At 34.4% G+C, this 25,028-nt stretch overlaps 1 protein-coding gene across 2 annotated transcripts; it reads right to left on the reverse strand.

The window, feature by feature from the left end:
* Positions 1–215: 215 nt before the first annotated feature.
* Positions 216–25,028, reverse strand: Spred (Sprouty-related protein with EVH-1 domain). Of its 2 annotated transcripts, XM_080179190.1 has the most exons (21): positions 24,924–25,028; positions 23,122–23,535; positions 21,556–21,608; positions 20,807–20,911; positions 18,914–19,078; positions 18,545–18,612; positions 10,733–10,802; positions 9,861–9,914; positions 9,089–9,244; positions 7,510–7,624; positions 6,959–7,090; positions 6,566–6,713; positions 5,673–5,962; positions 5,306–5,368; positions 4,406–4,505; positions 3,079–3,177; positions 2,732–2,859; positions 2,170–2,229; positions 1,432–1,579; positions 944–1,054; positions 216–507 (listed from the first exon to the last, which is right to left on the reverse strand). In XM_080179190.1, exons 2-19 carry the CDS (start codon positions 23,139–23,141, stop codon positions 1,465–1,467), a joined length of 1,941 nt encoding a protein of 646 aa, XP_080035316.1. In that variant the 5' UTR covers positions 23,142–23,535; positions 24,924–25,028; the 3' UTR covers positions 216–507; positions 944–1,054; positions 1,432–1,464. The 2 variants fall into 2 exon arrangements, with proteins under 2 accessions (XP_080035316.1, XP_080035317.1); XM_080179191.1 differs by lacking the exon at positions 9,089–9,244.

Raw genomic sequence — 25,028 nt, forward strand, 5'->3', positions numbered from 1 at the left:
AAATTATAACATTTTAGCTGCATTAGTAGCGTGGTGTAAATAAGGTACAGTAAGAGTAGTTAGTTTTTTCTTAAATATATTCTTTTGTGGCTATTTTTATTTCAAACCAAAAAATGTAAACTACTTTTTGATAGCTGCTTTTCAGAAAGATTTTTTCTTTGCAATAGGTAACAATTCTATAAGATATATTATTTTTTTGTAAGCCAATGGGTTCCCAAAAATAAAAATATGCAATTTTAGTGTTAAATATTCATTTTTTTAAGTTTAAATTCTTTTTGACAATGATTCTAAGTTGTTATTTCTGACACCGCGTAAACGTTGAATTTTCCCCCTAACCCAGCCAAATATAGATCCGTCTTTTTGTCCACGGTTGTTGGATGTAATTTTGTTTGTGCTTTTCTTGAAGCTTGCTCGTTGGCTGTCTGTAGTGGTGGTGGTGGTGGTTGTCGGCTGCCATTCTAGTGTTGATGTTTCTATGTCATCCGAGTTTGATGTTGAATTATTCTCCTGAGATCATAGAATAATAATAATAAAGTAAAAGTAGATAGGTAGCTAATAATGAAATCAAAGGCGAAAAAGGATATATTATTAATGGATCTCACACTAGATTTTCATGTTCTCTAATAAACTGAAACTTGCAGCGGGCTAAAAAAATAACGATTCCACACCACTCCAACTGGATGAACGAACTGACCAAGCTAAATTGACGACAATTTTTCCCCTGTCTTAATATTTACGTATATTCTACATCCAATACAACAATAAATATAGACAAGAATTCTCGCCTGCTAGCAAACTTTCATTTCTATGCTTTATAAAAATGCTATTGCTTATATATTAAAAAATAAGAAAAAACCTTCTAAGTTCAAGTTTAACTACCACTTTTATTTATTACTTACATAACCAACAGCATTTTCACGTACTACTGAATATTATATTATGCCTGTTGTAGAATAGCTACTTGTTCAGCCGCTGTCATGATTGTTGTATAGTTCCTCACAGTTGGATAGTAATATTCTGGCGGAAAATAGGTAGAATCAGAACATTCCAATACCTGCAACAAAATAATGGATTTATTATTACCTAGATCTTACACTAGATTATCATGTACTTTAATACAGTAAAACTTGTACAAACATTCAAACCCATCCACTCCTACTGGATGAAGGTACTGACTAATAAATGATGTCCATATTTTTAACCTAATTTGACTAAACATTTTCCCCCAATGATGATACACAAAGTTCCCTCTTCTGTAGATTACAATTCGATTAATGGATGAAACGTTTGGACAAAAAACTTAATGAATAAACCAATCAAAATTCATAAAGTTCCCGAAGTAGCTAAGCCAACGAATGAGAAAACGTTATCAAAAACTTTAGGGAATGGTGTAATGAAAAGCTCATTGTCTCTCTCCTTCCTGTATTTTACCTGCATAGGTCTTCCGCCAGGTGTGACGTGACGTCAGACAGGAACATGTTTGCCCCCGCACACGTGACAAGCGCGAGCACAGGTATAACAAGCGGTCAACATGGGGTACAAACACAAACAGGGCACCAGCACGGCTAACAAGGATAACCTAGAGAAAAAGCAATTTTCTTCAATAATTCCTACAGGACAACATCCATAAAAGTGAAGATCTACAATCATAAGGACAAACGAGTAATAACTTATAGGAATCATCTTGCAAAGTTTAAAATTGATAGGGCAATTCTAACATGTCTAAACTAACAAAAAGAGCTAACCCTTACACTCGGTCGGACCTAATAACAGACCGACCCTAGTTATATCAAAGGAATACTAAAAAAATGAACTAAATATTATGCGCTTTTACACAAATAAACTTCATTTTTAAAAATAAATTGAAAATAATGAGAGATTATAATAGTTTATTACTTTAGGTCAGTCGTTGTTAAGTTAAATTGGGTAGCTCCGAAGAGTTTCAGGTATAGGAGGAAACCCTCCTTATTTTTAATTTATTTAAAAATAAAGGGGTGAGGGGATAAGTGTTAAACAGACACTACGTGTGAAAGAACCAAAGATTAATAATCCAATAACTATGAAATCTAGTTTCTACATTAGGTAGCTCAAAACAAAATTTACATTACGGACGGACGGACAGACAAAGTAAATTATAGTGTAGCTTCGCTAAAATATAAGTTTGCTTACCCAATCCATCTTTGTGTAAGATGTCCATCTGTGTCTGTACACGTGCAAATTTCCTCTTCACTAAAATAACAAACATTATTACAAATTTCGTTGAGAAACAAAAAAATTTTAGAACGTATTCGATAGTTACTGAAACAATGGAGTTCTCCATTTTATAGAAGCTTCTTATAAGGCAGAGTAAATATAAGTTCCAGGACAAACGTCGGAGTGGACAAACGCAGGAGTGTTAAAATATTAATTTTATTATGTATTTCTATACAGATTAGGTTAGGTTAGAATATGAATGAACAAATAAGCCCCCCGCAGGGGTTAGGCATTTAAAAAATCTATAAGATGGTCTAAAAATGGGTTAGGTTAGGTTAAGTGCCCACTCCGACGTTTGTCCACTCCGACGTTTGGCACTCCTGCGTTTGTCGTAGGACCTAAATATGCATTGGTTCTGTAGATATTTATGACATCTACCTTGATTGGAAACTGAGAAAAAGAACTAAAAATCATACCAAAACCATATAAAAATATTAATCTGTTTCGAAGCGATACTGGAATACAGATTAAACATTACCTAAAATTTTCGTCTTCATAATGGCAATGGTAAAGAAGACATTTAGCACAGGCGAGACAGCTGACACACTCTATCCCCTGTCTGACTGCGTCGGGAGAGTAACTGCACGACCCACGCTTATTCTCACTCTGAAATATAAATATTAAGATTAGTCATTTTTAAGTTTTTACTAATATTACTCTCCAAAGGGCAGTTATTTTCATAAGTAAGATATAAACATTAAACATTTGAGTTTATGAAGACATATAGCTTTGCTAAAAGAAATTGAATGATCCAAAACATTTTTTATGAGATTTAATCATAAACGTTATAATTAAACTTTGGGGACTAGTGAAATAAAGACTGACCTCAGTATAAAGTTCTTGACAATGTGCGCATCTAACTCTAACTCCAGATCCTTTCTTGTGTTTCTTCTTCTTTGGAGCCTTCTTACCTTTCTCTTTGCTCTAAAATAACAAATAATAGTTATTTATCGCATCGTATTATAGACAGCCTTATGTGGATATTAAAGTAAAAATTTTTGAGATTAAATAAATAAATAAGCCGGGGCCTATGACCCTTAGGTCATCCAAAGCTGGTTTTAATTGTATAAGGGGGGGGGGGGGGGGTTTAATGCAACCATCTCGTAATTAGTGAGCAAATGGCACTTACGATTCGAATTTCGATCTGAAATTTTGCATGAGTAATCCTTGGTAGGTCTATTTTCCCTAAATCGAACAAAAAGTTGAATAAGTAACGGCTAACGGCTCAGCCGTTTAGCCGTTTTTTGACTATTTTTAGGGCAAATCTGCCATAAATTATGTAGAAATCAACTTTTTGAAACATATTTTTGCTTTAAATCATATGAAATGATACAAAAAAAATATTTTTTAGATTTCTAGTACCAGCAACTAGCGGCTAGAACAGTTTGAAAACAGTTTGGAGCAGCATAGAGTATTATGTGGAGATAGGTTTCGTGATTTAGGGAAAATAGACCTACCAAGGATTACTCATGCAAAATTCCAGATCAAAATTCGAATTCTAAGTGCCATTTGCTCACTGATTACGAGATGGTTGCATTAACCCCCCCCCCCCCCCTTATATTATAAATTAGTTGAAAATTGTCTGTAATAAGATGTTATACATGGTTTTTCAATGTTCCTGAAAACCGGATTAGATACCATACTGGAAAAGTGTTTCAGTCCGCTTAATCAAGCTTATACCCAAATATTTTTTTGCGCGCAATATTTTTGTTTGTAAAATATTAATTTCAAACATATATGTGATATTTTTTATCTAATATTGTTATTTCAGCAATAGCAGAAAAGGCTAAATCATCAAATTTGCATCATTCTGCATTATTGGTAAAGTTTTATAACATTTTTTTTAAATAGGTATAATAGGTATTAAAGAGAGATATTTAAATGTTTTTTTAAGATAAATTCCTTACTACAGGAACCTTAAGGGAAAAGACAATGTACGACGAATTGAACTTTATCCCCAATAATGATAAAAATTTACCTACTCCTTCAAAAGACTAAAAATATTTGTTGAACAGTTTGGATATTGAATGTTCGAACCAAGCAAATAAGAGAAAATACCCAAAGTCAACGAGTTACATTAATGTTTATAAAATTTTTGAGTACCAGTAGTTTTCAGTCCAATGTCCCCTTCTCTCCCTGACAAAAAGCTTACCTGAAAAGGGGCTAAAGGCTCATCAAGGCCAAGGGAAGTAGATTGCCGTTTTAAACTGGATAAGGAGCTTCGCCTTCCAGTCTTATCTGGGCTTGGAAGCCTGGAAAAAAAAACAAAGTTGTTATTATCTTTAGGGAATTCACATATAAAATACCTACAGGGGTGTATATTCTGCACAAGATTAATTTTTTCCCCTGCTGCAAATTTTTTTATTTTTTTTCCTCCTGGTTTTTTCCAGCAAGGAAGGGGATAAAATGTAAAAATATTTTTAAAACTCTTTATTTTAGGTATTCATATTATGTATGCCCCCTTCCACATATTTTTTAGTTTTTCACCAAAGAGAAGAAAAATAGAAAAAAATGCTTTCAGTTCTCTTAATTTTAACATCCCCCCCCCCCCCCCCAACCACATATTTTTTTTATCCCCCCCCCCCCCATCCCCCTCAGCCGGGTCAAATTTGCATAATATCACCCTGAATACCTATGTTTATCCTAACAGGGTGTCTGTCTGTCTATGTACAGCGATGGATCTCGCAAAACGCGGGAACGATAATACCCATAGATAATTCTCAACAATGAAGCTTCTTATAGGTCCAGGAAAGGTTTATAACTGTTTAATTAACTTTCGTGAACGGACGGACCAAAATCATACCATAATTTTAGAATAAGAGCGCTTTCTCTCTATGAGCCTTGTTGAGCATAGGCTCTTATTTTAAATAATTTGAAAAAAAAAAGAAGAGGGAGGGGGGTTTTTCGTTGGTTTGTTTATTTCTTTAGGTCAGAGCCCTCGCAGAGGTTAAGCATAGGAAAAATCTACCCCCTCACCATCATCTTATTTTAATTTATTTAAATATAAAGGGGGGGGGGGAGGCACCGAAAAGCACTGAAAGGAAAAACTTACACGGTGGCTAAGGATTCTAGGTTGGGGTATTGGTATTGAGGATCTTGGTCTTTCACTTCAAACCTAAATTAATCAAAATTATTATCTTTAGTCCATTTTTCTCATACATTTCTTTCAAAGGAGCCCAGAAAATTTCTTTTTTGCTTTAAGAAATATTAATATTTTCTGTGGATGGACGCACCAAAAAGTAGGTACCTAGTAATAGAGAGGGCACTCTATTTTGGTCAGAAATATCACAAAAAGAAAATCATATTTTCAGATGGAATTGCGACTAAGAAAATCATTTTTCAAACAAAGTAAACAGAAGGACGAACTTACAGATTTATAGATAAGCTTCGCAGCAAACAAAAATGATCACTTTGAATACCTGACATAAGTATCACTAACCGAGTCCCTCTCCACTCCACCCATCCCTGGCTGTAGCATATAATATTTATCATGCATACAGTCCTTATCACTAGAGTAGCTGCGCCCCAGCGGGTTCAACGGCGGCTTTTCAGACGCGTTCTTCAGCCACTCGTAGATATGGTCGCCCGGCGGCTTGGGATCGCCCAGCGGCAGGCCGGTTCCGCGAAGGGAGCCGCGGCCAGTGCGGTGGCCGTAACCGCCAGAACCACCGTAGACTGTCCGCGATCGGGTTAAGCGTTGATTATTTTGCTGAAAAAAAAATAAAATATTAGAGTAAAAAGTAGGTACCTAATGTGCCTGCTTGGGGGAAATGTCTTGATTTATTCTATTTTAAGCCAAACCGTATGATATAAGTGACGTTAAAAATGGTACCAACTTCTACTATGTCAAGCGTTAATATAAGATAAGATATGTGGGATTAACTAAAAATAACATACACAATATAAAGATTAAAAGACAAATGTCTTGCAATTAAATGGGTGTTTATCTGTTAGGTGTTACTTTTGCTTGGTTAACTTCACCCATGTAAGGTATATGGAAGAATATGTTAACAAAAATATCGACAGGATCTTAAAATTATCTAGGTAGTCGAGAACAGAACCCCTCTCCACAACTTTTAAATGTATTAAAATAAGAGGGAGGGTTGTTTTTCGTGTTAGGTGTTATATCTTGGTTAGGTAGGCTTATTTTGGAAAAGTGCAGCCCCGCAGGGTTTGTCCCACCCTGACATAGGCCCCACAGAGTTAGGAACCCGCGAAGGAATTAAGAATAAAGAAAAATAAATCTTTTTCGAAAATAAGAAATCTTGTGCTTGCTCAACACTTTGATGGAAAGCATCAAAATAAAAATTACCTGATTAAGGCTAGGGGACCCCAGACAGCCCCTTTCATCTCCGCCCCCCATGTCACAACCCCCAATAACCGTGTGATTGTGGAGGGGGGAGCCAAGGGGCATCAACTGGGTGGGTGTAAGGCGCGCCGGAGGAGGAGGCACTGGGGACCTAGGAGAAACAAACAATTAAAATAACATGATGTAAAAAAAAATCCAAAGTTTTGTCTAAAAAATATCGAATGATTTGTTGCGTTCAAGAGTTTAACAACAAAACAGGATAAGACATCAAATACTACAGAGCTTTACATCACTACTCCATGCAAGCTGTTTAACATTATTTGCTATGGTCGTTTATAGTCTCTTATTTAATATTTAGATCCTTCGCCCCTAGAGTCTAGAGTTCTAAAAAGCAACCTGTTGCAGGAAGAGGGTGGGTGGGTCGGTGGGGAATGAGGTAGGGAGGTTGGTGGGGAGCTTCCCTGTCGTCCTGCACAGTAGGAAGGGGAGCCACATGACAGTGGCGGAGAGATTGACTTGTGCGGAGATCTAAAATTAGGGAAAGTTCAATAATTTTTACAAACATAGATATAGCAAAACGTCATGATAGGTTTCTTAATTTATGTATTAGTTGTATGTGTGTCTGTCAGTGATACTTCTATCTGTAAAAGGTCTGTCTGTCTATCAGTGGTTTGTCCATCTTTCAATTGTTTGTCTGCCTGTAAGTGGTCTATTTGTCTGTAACTTGACTGTCTGTCTGTCAGTGATTGTGTGTCTGTCTTTCTGGCATAGTCTGTATGTCCGTCTGTCAGTATGTATGTCTGTCTAGCGGTCTTTGTCTCGTCAGTGGTTTAAGTGGCTGTCAATGGTATGTCTGTCTCCCATTAGTCTGCCATAGGTATGTCTTTAGCGGTCCGTTTGTCTGTCACTTGTCTGGCTGTCTGTCTGGTCGGTAGATCTATCCGTACCTGTTATCAGGAGTTCCAGATCCCGAGTGTTCCCTCTCCAGGGGAAGGTCCAGCATCATAAACACATCCCCATCCCCATCCTTGCCTTGTAAAGGGGTTGTCTCGGTTGCTACATCTAAAATTGGCCAAGTTATTGCATAATTCACGATTAACAAAATAAAATAACCCCTTTCCTTCTGAAGATTAAAAATTTTGGTGAAAAAGTTTGGCCATTATTAGTTTTCATTACACAATCAAGTCTTAATATAAGTCCCCAAAATTTTAAAGACTGAGAAAACGTGCTCATAAAACTTTATAAGACTAATGTAATTTACAGTACAATACCTATATCTTTCCTCCCTGATAAACTTAATTTTTCTATTATCTTACTTGATTCTAAATATGTATATTTAATTTATAACCTACCATGACTCACTTCTGAGGTAATTCCAAAATTAAAAATGCATAATTAATTTGTCATAGTATAAGAAGATAATGCCAAAAAGTAATTTCACATATTAAATTAAAATGTATCAGGGGTCTAAAGGGATAAGACAATGGCTGATAAATTGATGTACATCCCCAATGGTGATACACAAAATGACCCCTTCTGTAGATTACAATTAGTGGTTGAAACGTTGGGATATGAAACAACAAAGTAAATAAAAGTAATAGTACCCAAAGTTGTTAATCCAACGAAAAAGAAATCATTATTATAAAACTTTGGGAACTAGAGTATTAAACAGCCCAAAGTCTCCTCCCTCCCTGAAAATGTATACATATCAAAATTGTCGAAAATACATGGAAAATAAAAATTTTAATCAACAGAAATTAAAAAGGCAGGCAGTTTATTTTATGACATATTCAGTAAATAAGTTTATATAACAGATAGTATTATGTACTAGTCTGTAGTGTGTATGTAAGCATAAAAAACAGACAACAAATATCTTACAAATAAAAAATCTAAGTTTATACATGCAAACTAAAAAGAAATTAAGGTTTGTATGTTACATAAAGGACTACTAATTAGAAAGATATATTTTATATTAGAAAACTAACCATATTGTCGCATGAATGATTTATTATCTAGTGGAAAATAAATAAATACATACGCATAGTATGGTTACTGTCTACCCGTAACCCATCAAAATAAAATATGGGCATTTAAATCTTCCCTTCGCATTACTGTTAGGTTCTATTCATCAAGAAAATATTTCTTACACTTCAATTAACCTTCTCCGTGATAATCTTTCAAAGATTTGAGGGGGGTAATCTAATTTTTTTTTTATTTTGATGTGGGTTAAATAGGGGTTTCAAAGGTTTAAGGGGGGTGATCTAATGTATTTTTTTAATTTTAAGGAGGATAAAATCAAATTAGAGGTCTCAATATTTGAGGGGGTAAGTAAAATAAAGAGTTTCAAAGGTTTGAGGTGGAAAATCTCTTGTATTTATTTAAATTTTGAGGGGGGGTAAAATGAGAGATTTCAAAATTTGAGGGGGGTAAACACCCCTTAACCCCCACCCTTGAACGACTATACATAATATCAGACTTAGTCAGAGCAAGAACAATAACATGCAAAGTGTAAATATATGTGTATACCGGGTTCTCCGCTGCAAGAGGAGCCAGCTCTACTCTCTGTATTGGCCCGGGTACCACCCGCACCCCCCGCAGGGGTGCCACCACCTCCCCCGGCAGCAGGAGTGCTACCACCGGGGCTAGGGATGGGGGGCTTGTGGATACATGCAAGTGAGGATTCTATACTTACCAGAACCGCAAGGGCAGCGTGCCAAAAGCAAATCAAGTTAGTGATATAGTGGTAATATAGGTATATGTTTCTATTATGCTTTCAAAAACAGTTGTCTGCGTATACGTAAATTAAATTGGCTAATAAAATCTTGTAATGGAATAATACTCATTATCAAATATTAATAAATCCGCCACAAAAACAAACATGTAAAAAGTAGAACAAAGAAAATCAAACTAAAGTTCTTGTGTTTTGATTGTGATACACCTACGAAACTGAATGAAAACCTCAATGAAAGACATTGTTTTTCTGCACGGTTTAACAACTTACTTTCCTTGTTTAGCCATCTCATTTTGAAACTTTTGTTAATATTCGATTATAATTTCTAGTTAGAAGCCAATTAGTGGAAAAATTAAAGTCATAGTTTATATAAAAAATTTTAACTGGAAAAATTTTATGAAATATGGATATGACTATGGATTATATATCAATCATTTCCACATTTCTTGAAGGGGGAAGAATCTGACTATGATTGTAAGCTTTTTTTAAGTCTGAACAAATCTTTTTTGTATTCTAATAAAACGAAAAACTTTCCGTGTTAGACTGTAGGCGTAGGCATTGACTTACCGTTTAACAAATCATCGACAGCAGCTGTTATACCCTTGTCGAACGTTCTTGCATCTAAATGATAAAAACAATCATTAACATTATAGAATACAGTGTTAGGCCAATGGCAAACAAAAATTAATTTTTTTCTCCTGCTGCAAAATTTTAAATTTTTTTCCCCCTCCTGGTTTTTTTCCAGCAAGAAGGGGGCAAAATGGAAAAAAAATCAGAACTCTTTATTTTATTTATATTATCCTCCATCCCACACATTATTTTAGATTTTCGCCAAGGAGAAAAAATGGAAAAAAGTTTTCAGTCCCCCCTTATTTTTTCCCCCCTACAACATATTTTTTTACCAACCCCCCCCCCCCCCATAGCAGGGTCAATTTTGCAGAATATACACCCCTTTTTTAAGGTAAAGAAGGATAACAACATCCATAAGTAGCGAAGCTCAATAGAAATAGAGCAGACATTCATTGTCATAAACTAACTATACAAAATCACGAAACCTTTTTGCATGAAACATATACGGGAATTCTTGAATACTAGCAGATAAATTTACAGTTTACCCCTAACCGCTTTTTACAGACATGAAGACGGACGGACCGACAAACAGACAGAATGAAATTATTATTACAAGGATCTTACAAAAGCTTATTACGAACTCTAATAAAGTGAAACTTGTAGCTGGCTAAAATAAAAATCCCTCCATCCACCCCTGTAATCACATCCTCTCCTATTGGATGAACAAACTGACCAATAAATGATGTCCATGTTAGCAACCTAACAATTTTTCCCCTGTCATAATATCCACGTATATTCTATATCCATTACAGACAGACAGACAGACAAACAGACAAACAGACAGACAGACGGACAGATTGTTTAATTACCTGCAGCAGTTTGAAAGGTGAGACCAAACTTTTTGTTTCCAGTTCTCCAATGATGAAATGTTGGCATAACCTAAATTAAATAGAACTTTTAAAATTTTGTTTTGGGGGGAGATTATTTTTTTTCTAGGGGCTATTTCTCTTGGGATGGTAGAATGGAGGTACCCTCCCCCAAAATAGTTTTAGTTCTTTCCTTGACCTGTAAGAAGCTGGACTGTTAATGAGAACCATATCGGTCCAGTAGTTAGCTAGATCCTAAGCTACAGACACACAAATTCAGATGGATATCCTGTTACTTTTATATAAGGATTAACTATTTATGTCTAATTATGGACTAGTAGGGTAAAGCGGGGCGAACTCGGTCTTTTTTTCGGTTTTTTGAACCTGCAAATCGTAAAAATTATTTTTTTTAAATGGGACCAAGACCAGTAGAAAGATCTCGGAAAAGTCGATCTGGTCCTAAAAGGACGTAAACCTAGGACTTTGGGAAGTTTGTCAAAATTGATCGGCACCGACTTCGCCCCGCCTTGAGGCGAAGTCGGTAGGGCATTTTCAAGCTTCGAAAAATCGATGAAGTATTGATTTTATTACAGCATGCCCAAAAGGTAAAAGTTGCTAAATGTAATAAAGAGTATGCACAAAAAATTTTATTAAGATAGGTCAATTTTTTCTACCAAAAAAAATAATTTTTCCGAAGTACGCGAAATTTGACTTTTTTTTCGAAATTTTTTTTGATAAAAAACATAAAAATACTACTAGAAAAAATAACTTTTTATGACTTTAAAGGCCTGATCCTTAAAATTCAGGCAATTTTGAATAGATTTGGCCAAAAAAATTAGTTCTATTAGCAAAATTTCCTAAAAAAAATCAAGTTGAAAAAAAGAGAAAAGTTTGGCAAACTCTGTGGTCGATTTTCCAGCTTCAAAAAACCTATGACATATTGATTTAATTACAGCATGCCCTAAAGGTTAAAGTTGCTAAATGTAATAAAGAGCATTCACAAAAAAAATTTTGAAGATCGGACAATTTTTTCTACAAATTTTTTTTTTTTTTTCTAAGTACGAGAAATTTGACTTTTTTTCTCGAAAATTTCACTTTTTTATATAAAATTGAAAAAGTTAGTATAAAAAGTGAAAAAACCGAATTCGCCCCGCTTCACTTTTAGTCGATTTAAGAAAAAACTATACAAGCTTTTTTAAAGTTTTAAACGGAAATGGATAGCCTATTAGATTCTTAATAAGTCCCCTGAAGACGTCTAAGCTCTAGCTCTTACCAGTTTTTGTCCAACTTACCGTTTTTCCGACCGAAGCAAAAAAATCGAAAAAAAAAATTTTTGTCGTCCGACTTTAAGACCCAATTAGTACCCTAAAAATTCATCTCACAAAAATTTCATTTTATACTTTTTTGTAGGCAATTTAATAAGGAACAAATTTGATTTTATGTTTTTTTCTGTCAGTCGATTAGAACATGGAGAAAAATGTCATTTAATGAAGGTGGTCAAAAAAATACCGACTTCACCTCAAAACCGAGATCGCCCCGCTTTACCCTAAGTTAGTTTAACTGATCAAGTTTTCCATTTTAGGAAAGCTTTAAATAGATCTCTGGGTGGTTTTAAACTATTTTTATGCCCTTTGAATAAAGAGCTCCAAAAAGCAATGGGCACAGCCGCTAGAAAAAGAAATATTTTAAGAAATAAAGATAAAAAAAATAAAAAATGCATTACTAATCATAACGAGTTCTGTTATCTTTTTTATTTAGTTAAATGAATCATGTTTTGCATAATTTTATTAGTTTCCTGTTGAAATTAACGTAATAAAAGCACGTGCTTGTTTACTTAATAAGACATATATATTCTTTAAAATATCCAATGTTATTCTGCGCCCCTATCATCTAGTGGCTGTGTTCAAGCGGGTAAGAAGAGGTAGAAAGAAAGCCTTAACCAACCCCAAGTCTGAATCTAAAAATAAGTGAATCTCAAACTTTCCTAAAAAGGAGAACCTAATCATTAAGTAGTTATTGCAATCATAATCTTCTGACAAAAAAACCTTACTACTTCATATAATAGGAAAGGTTGTTTATGGCCTAATAGTAATAAGTAAGAAATTAAAGTGACATTTCCATAAAAAAGGAACTATATAAAAAAAAGTCAATTATCTCGGTTATTTTACTTTAATGATAAGGGGGGGGTTCGTAATGACATCTATTCGTAAACCGTGAGCAAAATGGTCTAAATATTTAGCTAGACCCTTCAAACTTGGTATATAAGCCTAGTCCTATAGGTATTACATCTAAATGGCAAAAAAATCCAAAATTTTTTATTTTAAGGTTAGGTTAGGTAAGAAAAACCCTGCGGAAATGGGGTTTTTAGGCTTTTTTTGGTCTATTTTGATGTGGAAACTTACCTTAAATTTTTTTTTTAGGGTTTTAACTTAAATACACTGTGTCTATTCATATGGACATTATTTAAGATGATTCAGCAAGTCTTGGACCGACCCCAGGGGGCTAGGTGGGTGGCCCACAGGGGTTAAGTGCATTTTTCCCCAATACATATGTTGTAATACATCAAATTATAGGTTTTTTAGGTCAAGGAACTCAAATTCAGAGCTAAAATAAGCATTAGACTAATCTTAAGCTAGCCCCAGCGGGCTAGGTTGGTGGCCCGCAGGGGTTTAGTGCATTTTTTTCAATATATATCTTGTTATATATCAAAATATAGGTTTTTTAGGTCAAGAAACTCAAATTCTCAGCGAAAATTAGCATTAGACTAACCTGAAGCTAACCCCCCGGGCTAGGTTGGTTTTCTGCAGGGCCTAAGAGCATTTACCTAACCTAACCAAGAAACTTACTTATATTTTTACAGGTTTTTCTTGAATAAACTGTGTCTATTAATAAGGACTTTATTTAAAATGATCCAGCAAGTCGGGGACTGACCCCAGCGGGCTAGGTGGGTGGCCCGCAGGGGTTAAGTGCATTTTTCCCAATATATATGTTGTGAAACATCAAATTATAAGTTTTTTAGGTCAGTAACTCAAATTCAGAGCTAGAATTAGCATAAGATTAATCTGAAGCTAGCCCAAGCGGGCTAGGTCGGTGGCCCGCAGGGGTTAAATGCATTATTTTCCAATATATACCTTGTTATATATCAAAATATAGGTTTTTAAAGTCAAGAAACTCAAATTCAGAGCTAAAATTGGCATAAGACTTACCTGAAGCTACCCCCCGCGGGCTAGGTAGATTTTCCGCAGGGCTTATGTGCATTTTACCTAACCTAACCTAGGAACTTACTTATTCTTTTGGTTTTTTCCTTGAATAAACTGTGTCTATTAATGAGGACATTATTTTAGATAATCCAGCAAGTTGGGGACTGACCCCAGTCAGTGGGATAGGTGGGTGGCCCACAGGGGTGTAGTGCATTTTTTCTAAAGTATGTGTTGTCATACATCAAATTATACCTAGGTTTTTTAGGTCAAGAAACTAAAATTTTTTATCTCAAATCATCAGAATCTGAAAAATCTTATTTTAGCTTCTTGACCTAACTAAAACTGTAGTTTGATGCAGTAAATACTTTTGAAAAATTTTAATTACCCCCCTGCGGGCCTTTCTACCCTAGCCTCCTTGGGTCAGCCTCCTGTATGAAGAATCTTTTAAATGATGGCTTTAGGAATGAACACTGTGTATCTAAGTAAAACCTAGCCCGCCTGGGTCAGTCCCCGACTTGTGGTTTATCTTAAATAATGTTCTCATGAATAGTCACAGTTTTTTCAATTAAAAAACCTTTAAAAAAGTAAGATTCTAGGTTAGGTTAGGTAAAATGCATTTAAGCCTTGCAGGCAACCCCCCTAGCCCGCAGGGGCTAGCTTCAGATTAGTCTGATTCTATTATTAGCTCTAAATTTGAATTTCTGGACCTATAAAACCTATAATTTTATGTATGACAACACATACTTTTTAAAAATGCACTTAACCCCTGCGGGCCACCCACTTAGCCTGCTGGGGTTGGTCCCCAACTTGCTTGATCATCTTAAAAAATGTTCTCATAAATAGACACAGTTTATTCCAAACCCTAAAAAAACAAGTAGGGTTCTAGGTTAGGTTAGGTTAAATGCACTTAAGACTTGCAGGCAACCCACCCAGCCCGCTGGGACTAGCTTCAGATTAGTCTGATGCTTTTATTAGCTGTAAAGACCTAAAAAACCTATAATTTGATGTATGACAACGCTTACTTTTAAAAAATTGCATTTAACCCCTGCGGGCCACCGACCTAGCCCACTGGGGCTAGCTTCAGATTAATCTTATGCTAATTCTAGCTCTGAATTTGAGTTACTGACCTAAAGAACTTATAATTTGATGTATCACAACATATATCTTGGGAAAAATAAACTTAACCCCTGCGGGCCACCCACCTAGCCCGCTGGGGTCAGTCCCCGACTTGCTGGATCATCTTAAATAAAGTCCTCATTAATAGACACGGTTTATTCAAGAAAAAAACCTGTAAAAATATAAGTAAGTTTCTTGGTTGGGTTAGGTAAATGCTCTTAAGCCCTGCAGAAAACCAACCTAGCCCGGGGGGGGGGGGGAAGGTTAGCTTCAGGTTAGTTTAATGCTAATTTTCGCTGAGAATTTGAGTTTCTTGGCCTAAAAACCTATATTTTGATATATAACAAGATATATATTGAAAAAAATGCACTAAACCCCTGCGGGCCACCAACCCAGCCCGCTGAAGCTAGCTTCAGATTAGTCTAATGCTTATTTTAGCTCTGAATTTGAGTTCCTTGACCTAAAAAACCTATAATTTGATGTATCACAACATATGTATTGGGGAAAAATGCACTTAACCCCTGCGGGCCACCCACCTAGCCCCCTGGGGTTGGTCCAAGACTTGCTGAATCATCTTAAATAATGTCCATATGAATAGACACAGTGTATTTAAGTTAAAACTCTAAGAAAAAACAATTTAAGGTAAGTTTCCACATCAAAATAGACCAAAAAAAGCCTAAAAACCCCATTTCCGCAGGGTTTTTCTTACCTAACCTAACCTTAAAATAAAATTTTTTGGATTTTTTTGCCATTTAGATGTAATACCTATAGGACTAGGCTTATATACCAAGTTTGAAGGGTCTAGCTAAATATTTAGACCATTTTGCTCACGGTTTACGAATAGATGTCATTACGAACCCCCCCCTTTTCTAGTTTTTTTCTGCACTATTAATATTGTTTATCCTTGTCTCTGTCTCACTTTTTTAGTAATAGAAACAATTCATTAATTTTTATTAAGAACAAAAGTATAAGAAAAACAAGTAAAGATAAGGATAATAACTTCCATTATAGCGAAGCAAAGTATGTATTACATTAAGAAATCGGAAAATAATTATTAATGACCAGTCGTATTAATGCTGAAATTCAGCATAATGTATTTAGACAAACTTACATTAAGGGGGGGGGGGGGGGGGAAGTTCTGACACATTTGCGTAAACAGTGAGTATAGGCTTTATCTTTGGACTGAGAAGATAGGTTATTAGGGATAAAATCATTCTTATATGATGAATTTCCCCCAGATTTGAGATTTTTTGAATTGGCCTCCAGGTTCCGGAGCTCCAAGCCTCCAGGTGGTCTCTGTACAGGTAAAAATTAAAATTGAGATTTTTTTTTGAAGAGTTAGAGATTAACTTATAAAACAAAATATGCTTCTTTTTGATTGTTATTCACATACTTGAAGAAAAAACAAACATATTTTGTCTCATAAGCTGACATCTCACTCTTAAAAAAAAATGTTTTTTTCATTTTTACCTGTACAGAGACCACCTGGAGGCCTGGGGCTCCGGAACCTGTAGGCCTATCCAAAAAATCTTAAATCTGGGGGAAATTTATCATATAAGGATGATTTTATCCCTAATAACCTATCTTCTCAGTCCAAAGATAAAGCCTATACTCACTGTTTACGCAAATGTGTCAGAACTCCCCCCCCCCCTTAAAGCTATTAAAGAGATACTATGCTTATATCATAACAACTATTTAAGAATTCTTATTCTATATAAATAGGTTTTTATTAGAATGAGTTGACAATGTTGCTACGCTTATCAGATTATACTTAATTGGGTATGGAATCTTCTTGTAAGTTTTTATATTAATACTTTTTCAAATATAAGATTTTTACTTGTTACAATTATAAATCACGGACCGACCAACCCTTAGCGTAGGAAAATTTTGCTTTTAACAAACTGTAGAAATAAGTGAAGAAAAATTTTAGCTACACAACAAGAAAATTTTGTCAAATTGCAAGAAAAAATCGGCAACTTATCTAAGCAAAATTATTGATAACGTAGCACAAAGTCATGTAGGTAGACAATGTTTCACTTAAATCAGTCATGTACATGCTTTATAAATAGAACTAGCGACTGTGCCCATGACATCTAGGAGCTTTGAGGTAGAACAAAAAGCCGGGAACGTAGAAAAATATCCCAAAAGCATATTATGACTAAAATAGCCTAAAACCATCCCAGGACATATTTGAAGATTCCCAAAAATGGAGAACTCAATCGATTTAGTACCTTGTTATTAAAATATTGAGTTACAGAAGAAAAAAATTTCATCTTTATATAATATGAAAGGATATTAAAATATTAAGCTTGTAACAATGTAACAAGGCCCTATCTCACTTCAAATCAACTGAACGCTTCAGAATTTTAGTGAGACATAACATTAAACGGCCATGAAAGGAAGCTTACTAATCCTTTCCAGAATGGTAACGGTTGGGTCATACTAATAACATCTGTACACAAAGGTGTATTAATTCCATTTACGTCAGTAATCATATAAATTAAAACATGCAATTATACATTCATTATTTAGTAGCTAAGCTATAATGTTGCGCCAAATGTTGCAATGTCTCTCCGTACGTCTAGGTGAAACTTTTCGAAATATACGATTCTCTTCACTGCTATTTAAGATAAGCGGCTGAAATGATTTGTGAATGTAAGATTTCCCTATTTGACCAATTAGCATCTAGTCGAGTCTAAGAGCTTATTGTCAGTCACTTCGGTCATTCGGCCATACAGTTTTTGGGCATATTTGATTTTTACACGAAAAACACCTATTTAGGTATAAAGATAGTTAACTAAAAATTCTCGTGAATATTTCCTCTAGAACTCAATTTGTCCATCTGTCTGAATATTGGAATTCATGCTTAGTTTGTTTTTAATTATGTGCTTCGCTACTTATGGATGTAGTATGTTATCGTTAATAATGTATCTTTCTTAGTCCATTGAAAATTAATAATAAATGATTTGCTGATTTGTAATTTTAAATGCAAAACTTATAGTGTTTAGAGTTTATTAAAAGGCAATTTTTATATTTTAAATATTTTAATAAGTTGGACACCTGCCATACTTTTAGAATAAAAACATGAATTTAATTTATAAGAATATTTGCATTAAGTGCACTATAAATATTATAATCACAAATAAAATTTAAATGAGTTATTTAAGCAAACAAAATTTAGCATAAATGGATAATTAAATCCTAAGGTATTAAATGATCGAGCAATACCTATGGAATTTAATTTTGAATAGGTAATTAGGTACCTAATAGATGGATAAATTTTTTTCTTGATTAAGTTCTCCATTTTAGAGAAACTTTATATAGAATGGTTTAAGCCTATTTGAGTTATTAGATTTAAATCTTAAAATGGTTTAAGGATTTTTTTCTGTCCTTTCCGTTCATTTACTTTCAAATAGCCTTTCAGCCGCTAGTAGACTTAAAAATAATAAAAGAGTAGGCAGAATTATTTTTCTTCCATTAACGAAGGTCTGAAACTTACCCTATTATATTGAAAATCTGGTTTGATGGTACAGCTAAGAACATCATGATCATCAGATATCCGGCGTCCTAAGAAAAACAAAAACATCATTAATATTCCTATTACAACAAGGTACAATGTTATAAGCGAAGCATCTTTATGATCAAGTCATACAAATGTGAGTATATCCTTAAACAGTATCCTGTAATTAAGAAGTTTGGCAACAAAATTTACTTATAATGTGGTTTAGACGTATACATCTTTATTCTGCTTTTTAAGTTCTGACACTTTTAAAAGTGTTAATGTTCATTTGTCCTACCGTTTCAGAGCTTTACTTTTATGGATGATGTCATCCTTGTTTTTAATATAAAGATGAGCTAAATAACTTACCGACAATAAGATATTCATAATGGCAAGAACACTGAATGTCCCCGCGTTTATGCGGTGTACATGGTTGATTACCACTGCCCCCATCACACCCCCGAAGGCCCCCATCACAGCCCCCGCCCACCAGACAATCGTCCTCACGAGGTAGAGGCTGCTCCGATTCTTCTCCTTAAAAGTATTCGGGTTATTTGGCGGATTAATTCAAATCAGATATATCCACATTCTTATTTTCGAGGCAAAAAATTATAATTTAAAATGATTCCGAAATACCTAATATTTTCAGGAAACTTAAGGGATAAGACATTAGCCAAAAAATTGATGCAAACCCAAATTATAATAAACAAATTTACCCCTTTTTGGTAAATATAATGCATATTCTGATATTGTTACTAAAAATTGTTGTTATTCCATAAACCGATAAGTAAATCACAAATAATGGCCTCTTTCTATAATATTCAACTAAGAAAATAAAGCATTTATAATCCCTGGGTACCTTATCCCTGCAGAAATTCTCAGCCTTATATTAATATTAGAGGTATAGACCCAAGATTTTAAGCATAACTTCCCTTTATAGATTACATTTTTTGATTGATAAGTCAAGGCTCCTTTAAAATTGGAAATAAGAACTCTAGGAGTAATCAATATATAGGTACCTAGTAACTTGGATATTGTACCAGAAATTCATATTATACCATTAAAAAGTGATACTCCCAACTAGGGTTGGCAATCCGGATCCGGAATCCGCCCAATTTTTGGCCAATTTTGGAATCCGAATCCGGAATCCGTTTTTTAATAGCGGATTCCGGATTCTTATTTGGTAGGCTAAAATTAACGTCTTGAGTTTTTTCTTTCAACTCCTCCTCTTTGAAGGCAAAGATTTTCATCATTATATATAATATCTTTTAAAATCTGGTTCGATTCTCGGAAGTAAATTATAGAGAACACCAAGAACATTGATTTTTAGGACATATGAGCACCTAAGGGGGGGTTTTTTAATGCAACCATCTCGTAATCAGTGAGCAAATGACACTTAGAATTCGAATTTCGATCTGAACTTTTGCATGAGTAATCCTTGGTAGGTCTATTTTCCCTAAATCGAACAAAAAGTTGGAAAAGTAACGGCTAGCGGCTCAGCCGTTCAGCCGTTTTTTGCCTATTTTCAGGGTAAATCCATCATCAATTACTAGGAATCAACTTTTTAAAACATATTTTTGGTTTAATTCATGTTAAACGATAGCAATAACCAATTTTAAAACTTCTAGTACCAACAGCTACCGTCTAGAACCGTTTGATAGCGTTTTGGAGTAGAAAAGAGTATTATGTTGAGAGAGGTTTCGTGACTAATTTGCAATATAGATATCAAACAAATGGCAAAACAGATGAGCCGCCAGCCGTTAGCCGTTACTTTTCCAACTTTTTGTTCGATTTAGGGAAAATAGATCTACCAAGGATTACTCATGCAAAATTATAGATGGAAATTCGAATTCTAAGTGCCATTTGCTCACTGATTACGAGATGGTTGCATTAAACCCCCCCCCCCCTTAAAAAAAAATTAAAATCCTTTTAAAATATTGCTAGAATCCGGAATCCGAATCCAGAATCCGCCAAAAATAAGAATCCGGAATCCGCCACTTTTTTGACGGATTCTTTAAGAATCCGGAATCCGAATCCGGCCCAAAAATTCGACGGATTGCCAACACTACTCCCAACTAGCTAAAATAAAAAAACACCCATCCTCTCCTTCTGGATGATTGAACTGGCCAACAAATGAGGTCCATATTAGAACCTAAATTGACGCCAAATTTCCCCTGTTAATATATCCACGTATTTTATATCCATTCAAGGAGTAGTACCGTACTACCAAGAAACTTCAGTAAGGCAAATTAGAAATGGTACCTTCTGCTTGTCCTTGTTGTTGTTTGTGTAATTGAAGGCCCTGCAGGGCCCTCTTCTTGACAGCAACCCAGGACAGTCCTCCTCCACCCAGAGGTACCCAGCCTCCTACAAAAAATATTCATTAAAGGACCAAAGTAACAACAAGGTTAAAATCCTACTTGTAAAATTTCTGATCCACTATAAATTTTTAGGTGGGTGTTATCTCATATTTTTTTAAAGAAGCTTTTCTATAATTAAAGTCGCAATGTAAAGGATAATACTTATTGTTGATTTAGGCTGATTATAATTATCCTATCGCCTTTACGCCAACAATGGTGTATATAATCCTTTCAAAACTAAGTTGTAGTTATTTTATCCACCCCCACTCTAAAGTTGGTTATAACATCGTGATTTCTTTGGTGTCGGGTTCGAGTCTAGAACATCATGTCAAAATGAACGATGCATTAAGGTCCTAGGACTATCATTTTAAGTCAAAGTAAAAAATTCCTACGCATGCGATAATTGTAACTGATCCATGTACAATACATGAGAAGCCATGGTGTTGAACACAAGAAGAACAAGGATAGGTTAATATAATCGATATATTATTACTTGGATGTTGCGCCAGATATTCATGTACTCTGATAAAGTAATGCTCGCAGCTTGCTATGAAAACTATACCCCCTCCCCATCAACCCCCTTTACCCCATCCCCTACCCTCCTGCTGGATGATCGAACTGACCAATAAGTGAGGTCCATTTTAGCAATACCTGTGGAGTCATCTCTCATCATAACTTGTGCCCGCACTCGAACCAGAAACTCTCTGAAACAACAAAATATGATTAGCAGCGCAGCACAAGGTTTTTGCCCTTATTAAAATATATGATATGTTTAAAACATATTTTTAAGTAGGTACCTATTTTCATGAAATAGAAAGACATTTCCAAACTGATTACCTACTTGGGCATGTAAAGAAACTGTTTTAGTATTTTAGATCGAAAAAGGTCTGTTTTGTAAGCATTTTTGACAGAGTCAGAACCGAATACATGATCGAACATATAAAAGAACTAACATACTTTGTAAGCAAAGGTGAAAATAAAATAAAAATATTCTAATACGATACTAATGCAGCTCTAAACCCTATTGAAACCACAGATCTAAACCCGATTAAACCCGACCTAAGGTAAATGATAATAAATTTTTGTTGTTTTTGCAATATTAATTAAGATACCTAGCTTGCTGTCCGCGGATAGAAAAAAAGTTTGTCAACTAAAGTCAATACTGTAGACATAGATTTGTTTTAATAGATACTTTTCAAATATTATTACCTATATACCCAATACCCATTTAAAAAGAATATTATAAAAATTTCTGCTTCTACTATTTCCTTAAATTAAATGTCTTACTAACCAATCAATTAGGTAACTTTTGTAATTTCATTATTTTAACTAAATATATATAAGTTCTTTTCATATCAATCATGAGTAAGAAATAAAGGTTGGTAATTTGATAGGTAAAAAATTAAAAATGATTCAATAAAAGGACCTGAGATGCAGGGATCCGAAGGGATAAGACAATGGCCGATAAATTGATTCAATCAAAATTCACTAAAGTGCCCAAAGTCGTTAAGCCAACGAATAAGAAAACGTTACTATGAACTTTATGGACTAGTGTAATAAACAGCCCATTGTCCCCTCTCTCTCTGCCTGAGATGCCCTAACCCTGCTAGGCTACCCCAGTAGTGTACCACATATACCCTAACCTGACCTAAAGTAGTAAACAACTAAAATACCACATCTTTAATTTTCAATTTCAAATAAGGGAGGGGAGGGGGGTTGGTGAACTTTGAGGGTAACTACCAGTTAAAGTAACAACTTATATTCCTTAATGATTATGTCTATTTAACTAAAACTACTGAACGAATATTATAATTCTAGTCAAAAGATTGCTCCTAATTAAGACACACAAAAGAGAATATGTAATAATCTAATCAGGAACTCTCAAGATAGATAAATGGCTCTCACAAAAAGCGTTTTTAAAAGAGTAACTAATAAGGGGGGGGGGGGTATTACAACCATCTCGTAATCAATGCGCAAATGACACTTAGAATCTGAATTTCGTTATGAAACTTGGCATGAATGATTCTTGGTAGGTCTATTTTCCCTAAATCGAATAAAAATTTGTAAATGTAACGGCTAACGGCTGCCGGCTAAGCCGTTTTAACGTTGGGGCTTTAGTTGGGGCAAAATTATTGATAATAATACAAATAAATTTTCATTTGGTGGAAGAAGTGAAAACTATACCTATGCATTTTTTTAAAAAATCTAAATACTTACGTATCCACTGAAACAGTCATTGTGCTGGTATAACTTTGTCTTTAGACTATAAAACTATATTTCCAAGGAGCAGATTTCTATATATATGTGTATATGTGAATTTTCTAAGTGATTAAGTTCTATTATTATTAATATATCACAGACAACAGGATTAATAAAATAGTCAAGATTCACTTAATTAATATCACTTCTTTTATTCACATCTTTTTATTTGTAAATTTCACTATTTATCTTCACTAATATTTTAAGACAAGAGGAGAGGAGGGAGACAGGGGGGGAGAAGGGAAGGAGGGATGATTGACGTCTTTATATGCTTTGTCTTTTTTCTTCTTCATTTTCTGTTTCTGTTTGTCCCTCCTCTGTTGAACTTGTACACGACATCGTAAATCACTTTCAAATTCTTAATACTCTAACCTAAAAAATCAAGATTAGTTTTTGTGAAAACTTATGCCTTTTTAAATGACTTAAACACCTAAGAGAATGAAAGGAAAATTAATAATCTTAGAAGCAAATGTCTAAAGGCGTATTTAAATAAACCAGTCAGACTACTGACACAACAACACACTGTAACATGTGTTTAATCCTAATATAAAATGAATAGGATGTTTATCCGTTTGTGTGTAGTTTAAGGTCTTGCTAACCGCTTAACCGATGTGGATCTCCTTAACAATTTAGCTTCTCTTAGGTCCAGGATTAAACCACTTTGGGGGAGAGAAAACAACCCTAGAAAACATATTACCCCCCCCCCCCCCACTCCCAAAAGTAGTCCCCTAGAATAAACAGTTAATATTTTTCTAAAGTTGTTAGAAAACCATTTAAATGAATATCAATTTAATATTCCAAAAATAAAAAGTCTAATTATGAATGCTAGGCTTTTCTTCAAACTACATTAAAATTCCAGCTAAACTAAACTCAAAATAATTTTTGAGGCCATATAAAAAGACCTATCAATAAAGGTGGGAGTAGAAAAAATAAACCTCTTTTAGAAATGGCTTCCAGTTTGACGTAAATATTATGCTCAATCCGATCAGGGAGAGGGACAATTCTTTTAAAAACCTAGAAAAATACGATTGTGGGCTGAAGTGTGACACCTGCCATACACCGCAAAATTTAAGACAATAATGAATAACATTTGAGTTAAAAAAAGGGTTTATTTTGAATATCGGAAGTGGATTTTTTAAGATTTAGAAAGTTAAAAATTTGGATTCCGACCAAAAAAACTTGCTACTAAATATTTTATAATATTTGCCTTGCCCTAGATTCTTAGCAAGCACAGGAAAGAGGTCAAGAAATAGCCTAAGACCAACCCAAGACATTTTGAGGCTACCCAGGTCCCTAAAAAGTACAACCGATTCGAATAAGTATTTTCAGTGGTCTTTATCTTTAAAACAAAAAATACTCTACTAGGTACTTTATAAACCCAATAGAGAGATATGAGTGATATTTTTGAACTTCAGAAAACAGAACCCTGTCATAAAACTTAATCATATTAATACCTATTTAACACATTTTCTTAGGAAATCCTTTTAGGGCTTCAAAAATATTGAGGTATTAACAATTCATTATTCCAGATTTTATTCATTAAATAAATCATTAAGCCTAATTAACCATTAGGAGAAATATTGATTTTTAATAGGTAATTTTTTTGTGTCAATAATTGATCCTTTTAAAACATTCTTTGGTATTTTTAAAGCCAAAATAAAATAATTTCTCCTAAATAAGAAAACTGAAATTTTGCCTTGGATAGCATAAACATAAGGATTTGGGGGCCAAAATTATCTTGGGTCAATAAATCAACTTACCTTTTTCTTTAAATGTTTGGCGTTTTTCGTCTTCAAATTTTACTTCATCAAATATAAAGCAAATCAAAATTTAAATTTTCTATCTACATATAAACTAATATCTGA

This window comes from Acartia tonsa, chromosome 12, assembly GCF_053477335.1.
Source record: "Acartia tonsa isolate MP-2025a chromosome 12, ASM5347733v1, whole genome shotgun sequence".
NCBI lineage: Eukaryota > Metazoa > Arthropoda > Copepoda > Calanoida > Acartiidae > Acartia > Acartia tonsa.

Coding starts and splice junctions, on each gene's coding strand:
- Spred (XM_080179190.1), bottom strand. CDS start 23,141: ATGACTGTTTCAGTGGATAC. Junction 9,245..9,860: donor TGTCGATGATTTGTTAAACG/GTAAGTCAATGC, acceptor TGGTAAGTATAG/AATCCTCACTTGCATGTATC. Junction 2,860..3,078: donor GTCAAGAACTTTATACTGAG/GTCAGTCTTTAT, acceptor TTTATATTTCAG/AGTGAGAATAAGCGTGGGTC.